The sequence below is a fragment of the Malus sylvestris genome, chromosome 12, assembly GCF_916048215.2.
Source record: "Malus sylvestris chromosome 12, drMalSylv7.2, whole genome shotgun sequence".
In the NCBI taxonomy this organism is placed as follows: Eukaryota; Viridiplantae; Streptophyta; class Magnoliopsida; order Rosales; family Rosaceae; genus Malus; species Malus sylvestris.
Genome location: NC_062271.1, coordinates 2,184,364 through 2,194,246, shown reverse-complemented (window position 1 = coordinate 2,194,246; position 9,883 = coordinate 2,184,364). Strand labels below are relative to the sequence as shown.

General features: G+C 36.8%; 1 protein-coding gene across 1 annotated transcript; it reads left to right on the top strand.

Moving 5' to 3' along the window:
- Positions 1-7,506: 7,506 nt before the first annotated feature.
- LOC126593869 (cytochrome P450 94C1-like) lies at positions 7,507-9,463 on the top strand. Its single transcript, XM_050260033.1, has one exon. It carries the CDS (start codon positions 7,537-7,539, stop codon positions 9,076-9,078), a length of 1,542 nt encoding a protein of 513 aa, XP_050115990.1. The 5' UTR covers positions 7,507-7,536; the 3' UTR covers positions 9,079-9,463.
- Positions 9,464-9,883: the final 420 nt, after the last annotated feature.

Below are 9,883 nucleotides of genomic sequence, written 5' to 3'. Positions count from 1 at the left end.
ATTCCGTATTTGGCCTGTTATTTTATATGGGGTTGAGGTTAAAGGTTAAGGCTTTTGATGTTGGTTGTTCCCTTTTAAATAGATTTGAAAAAGGGGAACTCTTGGATTTAACAAGAGCACTTAGTTAAGTTTTGTCTTAAACTAGGAGTCTTGTATAAGGGTTGAGGCTAAACTGCCCGTATGAAGAGCTATGGACTAATTTAGTCCAGGACTCTGGGCTATATATGTTTCGCTAAAGATTAATTTGTCATTTGTCACTTAATACTACGGTTTTGTGATATTTCTCTTTACTTGTAAATGAGAGATTTTAAGTTTGATTCTTGCCAAAGGCTAATTTGAATCACATTATTGCTAGTCTATTGTGAGACTAAGTCCACCCTCTTCACCTTAGTGTAGATAATATCATTTGTTAAAAAAAAAAAAAATTATCATTTGATGCTAAATATCATTTTAACTTAAGCTAATTTGCATGCATTAAATATGCTCTAAGGTGTACAAATTTAGTAAGAGGTAGGACCTTTGGGTCTCCATGAGTATCAAAATTTTATCCTGTTCTCTCAAAAGGAAAAAAAATTGGTGATAAATTTGAAGTATGTGGTGATGTACTCTAATGGCCACCTTCAATGGAGAGGGTTAAAGGTCTAAAAACCAAAAAATAGCCTAATTTGCTAAAAAACTCATCTCCAACTGATGGCTGAGTTATAATTCTGTGGAGCCCAGCAAGTCATTATTTGGCCAAAAGGGCGCTGGCCAAATGTAGCCCCCTCTCTTAGCCCTTTTTTAGGGTTCAGCTCCTCAGTTTGTTATAATTGATTCAAGTTTAACGACTAAATTTGAAAACATCCAAAGGTAATTTAATTATATTGAGAGGCTATGTTTAGCCCCTTTAGTTGGAGATAATATATGAGTATGGTCTGATACTGTTCATTTAAAAATAAATTTTTGTAGGACTATAATTTTGAATGGAGTTATATTTAGCCTTCCGATTAGACATGACCTAATAACATCACATTTTGCCCTAGGCTAAGACCATCTCCAATGGTTGGGCTAAAAGCCAAATATTTTAGCCCAGAAAATTTAGCTTTTAGCCCAGAAACAGCTTTTCTGCTCCAATCGTTCTGACCTAAAATTTTAGCCCGGGATTATTAAAGAATGAACTTAGGCTATTTTTTTTCTTAAATTATTTTTTTTTAAATAAATATGTAGACTATCGTAAATTAATTTTATGAACATTTTAATCTAAAAAAAATTAAACTCCAATAAATATTGAAAAATCACTAAATTTTCCATAAAGCAAGCCTTCAACTTTTACCAATCTTTCAACCCTGGGCTAACTTTCAATTCACCAACCATTCAACTTTTATCAATCATCCTCTATATAAACATATGTCCAATATTTGTTGATCACACAACCTTTCAACCTTCAATCATCCTCTATATTCACCAATCTTTCAACTTTCAAAGAGTTTTTTCCTAAAAATCCTCAATATCTCATCAATGGGTGATAGAAACCCATGCCAAGCATAAAGCAACATCTTCCTCACAGGTCCAATTACGACCTCTAATATGCTCTCTAGCCATGTTGAACAATTTGGAAATGGAAAGAAATGGTAGAAAGATAAATTAGAAGAATTGTAAGAGAAAATTGAGTTTTGTGTGGATGTTTGAACAAATACATAGGTATTTATAGAGTTTTTGGGTGAATTTTGAGTTAAATAATTTTTTTTAATTATTTTAGCCGTTGGATTTAAATTTGGACCGTTAGATCTTTTTTTTTACCGTTAGATTTGATTATATTAGATCTCAGCCGTTGGATTCAATATATTTTAAAATAACATATTCTAAAAAAATTAAATTTGAATCTGGACATTTGGATCAACCAACGGTCCTTAAAGCCCAACCATAGGATCAAAATTATAGCCGTTGGGTTTTTATGGGTGGCTGACACACGCCTGATGGCGAGGCCCACCCCTGTCGGAAAACCTTTGCAAGCGCACCGCGTGGGGCGCATTGGAGAGTGGGCGGGCCGAGACTGGCCCAACAACCCGCGAGTCCACTCGCATGGGGGGGGGTATTTGGCCCAGCTTTGGCATTTGACATTTAGCCCAAAATTTTAGCATGGGTTGAAGAGTGTTTGGGGGGAAATTTGGGGGAAATTTTAGCATTTAGCCTACCATTGGAGATGGTCTAATATACATTGTAAGTATCATCACGTGTGCCAATATTTTCGTGAGATTTCCAAGTAAGCCTACAGATAAGCAAAATAAACAGAGTCACACAAGTTGAGGTTATTCTTTTTGTTTCTTATGTTAGGTAGTTAAGATGTAACACAAATGGTTGAGAGATTGAGCATGATGTGAATTTTTTTTAGTATGCTCGGAACATAGTCAAATAAGTTATATATTATTATGCAAGTGGAGGTATACTTGGAAAAAAAAAAAGTTCCTTTACTTGTAAATAATATACGGCGTCCCGCCTTGTATTTTGGAACATTTAAAAATCTCATGAGCATAACAAGCACCAAGTATCCAAAACTCTAACCTTAATTCCTATTTGGAACCATAATACACTGTTCTTAAATGAATTAAAGGCAAGGTGAGTCAAACTCATTACCTAACTAGCTAGGATTTGAGGTAGTACGTAAATGAAAACCCTTAACAGTTAATACAATATTATTATTATTCATATTATCAATCATTATAGAACTTGTGGTTTCTCTCGTCTTGAGTATTCCCGTGGATTCTAGATTGTTATATTAAAGTTCCATGTGTGGCAAGCACTCAAGCTAGCATCTGGAAACATCAAAGCCCTTAACACAACATTATTATTTTTTCCTAATAGATAAACGATATGTATGAATAGCAACCATATATATATATGACACTTGGAGCAAATAATTGAATTATGTGGACAAATAAAGCTGATGAAACTGAAAGTAACATGAAGCTATACGAAAAGGACAAGGCAGCAGCACACGTACATCCAGAAAGAAGCAGGAAGCTGCTGAATTTGGATACATATAATTGGGTTTGGAAAACAAACATAAAGTATATAGGCAGCTGCAGCTGTTCACAAAACAATAAGAAAAACGGCTTAGTGCTTAATCAAATTTAATATATAATCTTGTTCATCGCCATCCTCCACGGCATCGATCATAACTTGACCCAATAAGAAGTTTCTGGGTGGTGGAGGTTTATGGTTATGGAGGTATCTAGAAACTAAAGAGTCAAAGAGAGATATAATGGCGCAATTGCATGATTAATAAAATTCAAATTCCCAGTCCAGGGGATTAGGGGGAGCAGAAAGGGTCCCATTTGTGTTCACCACTACTGGGCAGTAATCATCAGCAGGTGTTTACGAGAATATTACACGGCTCTTGTTGGAGTGACAGCATTATCCAAACTGCTTATAATTTTCCTTCTGCCCATAATTTTTTTTCTTATTGTCATGCTATGTTGTTAGTCAATTTGATAATAAAATATTGTTTTAGTTCAAATGAAAACCGATTAAGAATGAGCATAGAGTATGCATATTAACTAAGAGGTGACACACGTTAAAAGAAGTGTCACACTTCACAATTGCAAATCATCAGAAATACAAAGTTCTTGCATCCAACCAAGAGTAAAGATAACACTCACGTTAAAAGAAGTATCACATTTCACAACTACATACCATCATGAATGTGAAAATATCACATCCAACCAAGAGAAAAGATCGACACTTTTAAAGACTAAATATTTTAAGCTGTAAAACTACTATAAAGGCACCATAAAGAAACGACTGTACTATTCTTTGATAATCTTACAATCATCGGCAAACTAAGAAGATTTCTATGAGTCACCCTCTAACAAATATGCACTCTTAATCCTTTGTCATCTGCATAAACTAAGAAACACAAAAACCACCGCCTGAGCTCTGAATAACATCCGCCACTTAGAGATTCGAGTTGATCAGTGAATCGTAGACGCTACAAAAGTTGACCTCGACAGGGTGATCATAATGACCACAATCATAAATATTCTCATCAGCAGACCAAGAGAAATAATTATCTAAAAACTAGTCCTGAGGTTAATGATAAAATTTCATGGTGCCAACTGCTACCAATGGAAAGGTCAAAAGTTTTCATATAGATAGGACTTCCAAGTGGAAACACACGTCCAATTCAAACATGTGTACGGTTTTTCATTTCTTTATATTAAAGGGTAATGTTTATAAATCAGTTTCATCAATTCTTCCTTCTATCCTTAATTTATAATGATCTCTAGTGTTTGTTATCCTTCTGATGGTAATCAAGTTATTTTGTAACAATGAAAAATTGTATCGACATGAAGGAAACAATTATAATTGAAATGAATAGATTTGTATCTACCAAGACCAAAGTTAATTTTATATGTAAATAGTTCAAAAGAAATATATTGTTAGAGAATAGAATCTCACATTGGACATATCACAAAATAATATACAATTAGAGTTTTCACCTCTAATATCACCGAAGTCTTTTGTGTAAAACTCAACACATAGAAATAGATGAGTAAGTTAGGACAATACATGTGATGTTAGTGGTGGACCATGCTATGCTTATAAAGTAATCACATATATCATGTAGGTATGAATTACCCCGACCTAGTTTAGATAAATTTTATATAACTATCATTTGCCAATACGTACGCTCACATAAAGATTTTTATTTTAGGCACACAACATAAATGTTGAAAGGCAGCAAGAGAAATGCGTACTATATACAAAAGATTGCATGTCCTTTTTTCTCCGTTTCTCTGGTAAGGTGATGAAGTCGCCTAGGTATATCATATATACAATAAATTGATTATCGTTCGATGAGTTTGATTTAATTTATCTACTATACAAGTCTCAAAGCTTATAGTAATTTAATAGTAATTAATAAGGCGGTGAGAAAAATGCAGTCTTGTAAAATATGTCCCTGCATTAGGACACTGATGTTGAATACTGAATTATTAGGGTGATTGCCACTTCTCGTTACAGTACAGATTTTCTGTCTATATGACTGAAGCATGCATGAAAACGATATGTAAAAGAATTATGGATGCAGCAAAAATTGATGTAAGTTTACAAAAATGTGGAAAATGAATGCATCTCTACTCTCGAGCGACACCTCATTACGTGCCGCAATAAACTACACGAAAATGACATGCCATCAGAAACTTCAAATTCCAGCTGGGGTGCTCGTATGACGATCAACGTCACTAACACATTTAATTATGATCTATTATCTTCTTCTTTTTCAGTAAATGAGAATTTCAAGTTTTGATCGTAAGTCCTGACAAAGAAATATTAACATTATTCCAAAACAAAAGTAAAGAACATAAGCTCGACAAACACACATCAGATAAATGAGCCATACCTTTTTCTGGTTACAAATAACTTGATATAGCTTTTATATTTTAATTTTAAGGATACTTTTGCAAAACTAACCCTTCCACTTAATGAAGATATTGATAAATTTATCATGGAATAATCAAAACGATTTACAGTGAACAAACTCAGGAAACACTTTTATAACATCCCACATCAACCAATGGAAAGGGGATGATGTGCCTTATATGTAGATGCCCACCTCCATATAGCACGAGGCTTTTTGGGAGCTCATTGGCTTCGGGTGTTCTGTAGGAACTTTGAAATTAAGCGAGAAAGGGGCCAGAGCATTCCCAGGATATGTGACCCATTGGAAAGTTCTGCTCGCGCGTGAGTTCCCAGAAACAAAACCGTGAGGGCGTGGTCGGGGCCAAAGCGGACAATATCGTGCTACGGCGGAGTCGAGCTTGGGATGTGGTGGAGCTTCGGTCGGGATGTGACAATTTGGTATCAGAGCCACTATGTCGTGTGGTGCGAGTATGCCGACGAGGACGTCGAGCCCCTAAGGGGGTAGATTATAACATCCCACATCGACCAATGGAGAGGGGGTGATGTGCCTTATATGTAGATGCCCACCTCCATATAACACGAGGCTTTTTGGGAGCTCACTCGCTTCGGGTTCCGTAGGAACTCCGAAGTTAAGCGAGAAAGGGGTCAGAGCATTCCCATGAGTGGTGACCCACTGGGAAGTTCTGCTCACGTGAGTTCCCGGAAACAAAACCATGAGGGCGTGATCGGACCCAAAACGGACAATATCATGCTATGGCGAAGTCGAGTCCGATATGTGGTGGAGATCGGGTCAAGATGTGACAACTTCTATCGATTTTCATTGTCAAAGACCAAATGAGTAATCTCATAAATCATTTTAGCTAAAAGCCGGTTATTATATTGGTACCATACTTACTTGGTAGTTCTATATCGTTATAGAGGAGGATCTTGACAGGGGCTAAATAGTTTATGGTTCAACTCACTCAAAGAATTAACCAATTAATCTCATGCGCCAACAGTGCACTTTATTTAGAAAAAGAACGAATGATGCATGGCTAATTAATTCTCTATTATTGGATTAATAAAAATGTGCTAATTAGGTTTTTTAGATCAAAATAAATTTTCATTGAGAATGGTCAATGACTCATATGAGAAAACATGTCAAACATAAGTCCTTACTCTTTAGAGGCCGTCAATAGAAACATTACTACTTCTACAATTACAAACTTTCAAATATACAATACAATTTCTTAGGCACGGAAAAACCATTTACAACTAATAAAAAAGTTAACACACGACACTCGCAATTCAAAGAACTACCATAAAGGCCACAAGAAAAATATCGCACCATTCTTTGATGATTTACAATTGTCTGTAAAAGAATTACATCCTAAAAATGTCAATCTTCATTCTCATAGTCTCTTGTCAAGCACATAAACCACAAAACCACCATGTCATGTTTGAATTTTGAACAACATTTGTTGCTTTAAGATTCTAAATTGAGAAGTAAGTCATAACTGCTACAAAACTCTCCTAAACTTGTTACATTGTCGATACTTCTATTATATGTTTTAGACTATCAAACATCCAAAAGGTATCTACAATTTAGCATACACACACATATACCCATATATTATATATATGTATAGTAGATTCGTACCCATATGGGCCATACCAACACACTAATTTTTCTCCCAATTCAATTAACTGTGTTGTTGCTCTTTTTTGACGACAAGAGTGGTCCAGTCCACCTAATACTGTTGTTAGTTTACTTCTCATAAAATTAAAAAGGCCAGGCCAGTTCGTACAGACACGAATAAGTCCACGTGAGCGAACGTATTTTTCATACATTTTTCGTTTTGTGGACTCAGATCATCACAGTTTGCTCTCGTCTCACACGGACACGGGTTCTTCATGCTAAATATTTCTCACTTTCCATATTTCAATAATTTCTCTTTGGAAGTGGAGACGTACACCAAAAAAAAAAAAAAAAAACCACTGAACTAAAAATTAATATTTGCTTCTGTTTCTTATTGTTTGTATTTACTTTTAAAAGCACGAGCAAAAGGTGTGCGGAAATTATTTATGTGAAAAACCATCAAATCGCATATAAAATATCATGCCATCTTGTGATCTCTCTCATTACCAGTCTCTTCCATGTTCCATTCCTTGGTCATATTTCCAATGGAGTTTGAAGTTTCTGGGCTCTTGCAATTGTTTTACACCTTCATTTGCTTTCTTCTATTCTCTATGATCTTCAGCCTTTTCCTATTGAGATCAAAACTATGGTGCAGTTGTGAAATTTGTCAGACCTATCTCACCTCAAGCTGGTCTTTAGAATTCGTAAACCTTTGTGATTGGTATGCACATCTTCTTCAAGATTCTCCGAGCAAAACCATTCACATACATGTTCTAAGAAACACCATCACAGCCAACCCTGAAAACGTCGAGTACATGCTCAAAACTCGATTCGAAAACTACCCGAAAGGCAAACCCTTCTCTACAATCCTTGGCGACTTTCTAGGTCAAGGCATATTCAACGTGGACGGCCACTCATGGAGGTTTCAGAGGAAGATGGCAAGCCTCGAGCTCGATAGACACTCGGTACGATCGTACGCTTTCGAGATTGTCAATCACGAAATCGAGCACCGTCTCATCCCTCTCTTAACATCCGTTTGTTCTAATTCGGATGGTGGTAACGGAATAGTCCTCGATTTGCAAGACGTGTTCAAGAGATTCTCGTTCGACACCATATGCAAGTTCTCTTTCGGGTTGGACCCTATGTGCCTAGAGTTGTCGCTGCCCTTGTCTGAATTCGCTGTCGCTTTCGACATGGCCTCGAAGTTGTCCGCCGAGAGAGCCATGACGCCATCTCCCATAATTTGGAAGATCAAGAGAATTTTAAATTTGGGGAGCGAGAAGCAACTTAAGGAATCCATAAATATGATCAACGCTTTAGCCAAGGAGGTGATCGCCAGAAAGCGCGAATTGGGATTTTCAACCCAAAGAGATCTCTTGTCAAGATTCATGAGAAGTGTAGAAGATGAAGGCTACTTAAGAGACATTTTTATAAGTTTTCTATTGGCAGGGCGTGACACTATGGCGTCTGCTTTGACAAGTTTCTTTTGGCTCATGGGGACCCACCCGAACGCTGCGTCAGCAATTCGGTTGGAGACTGATAGAGTGCTTGGAATCAATCAGGGTCTCAAGAGCTTTGAGCAAATGCAAGAACTTCATTATTTACAAGCCGCAATTTATGAGAGCATGAGGCTCTACCCTCCTGTACAGTTTGATTCAAAGTTTTGTGAACAAGATGATGTTTTACCCGATGGCACGTTTGTGAGGAAAGGGACTAGGGTTACTTACCATCCGTACGCAATGGGTAGGATCCAGGAGAGTTGGGGCTCCGACTGCATGGAATTCAAGCCCGACAGATGGTTGAAGGATGGCGTTTTCTTCATGGAAAACCCTTTCAAGTACCCAATTTTTCAACCGGGACTTAGGGTTTGTCTGGGGAAAGAGATGGCTGTGATGGAGATGAAAACTGTTGTGCTTTCACTGCTGAGACGATTTAACATCGAACATGCAGCACACGAATCATGTCGTGTGCCGAAGTTCTCTCCTGGACTCACTGCGACCTTAAGCGGTGGGTTTCCAGTGCTGGTGAAAGAAAGGACTAGCACCACCATTGTGTCATGAGTCATGAATCATGATGGGTCATGACTCACGATGTGGTACATCTATTTTTGGTGCATGTTAGTATGGATCTACCAATGAAATAGGGGTGCGCAGTGTGACGTGGATGAAACCAGGCCAACCTGTGGCTGAACTCAATGTGTACCATATGTAACCAGAATGTCTGCTTTGGTGCGGTGTACGGTATTTATTTCGGTGTACAAGATGGTGGCAATGTAGCAGCTTTTCTTGACCACTGTGCAAGTGGATACATATATATTCCTTCATGGTATAATTAGCTAAAGCTAGTGATGATTTGCTTTATCTATTTGTTTCGTTTTGTACGCAGAAAGCTGCACAGTATTATTTTTAAGAAACCTCCGCAGGAGGAAAATTTTAAAAAGAAGAATGTGGATGTGACTCGTGAGTACTCTTGATATATTGGAAGAAGTACACTTAATAATATATATATATATATATATATATTATAATATTCTACTTCCTTGTTATGTATTCACTAAATTAGGGTACTTTGTTATTCTATGTGAATCCACAAAACCACATACTCGCCAAAAGGGTTTGGTGACTTTGGCTAACTAGGTTTCTAGTCCTACAAACGAAACGATCTTTTTGATAAGGTGTTTTATTCAATATACCTTATAGCCAAAACTGTCCATTTGAAATCCAATAGTGAAAACTAAGAAATAAAAGTGCCATCATTTTTTAATAAAAGATGCATTCTCTAAACACTGTCACATGGCAAAAAAAAAAAAAAAGGAATCGTCTAGCAATATTTGAAGTTCTCTTTTTACAAATGACGCATTTCAAG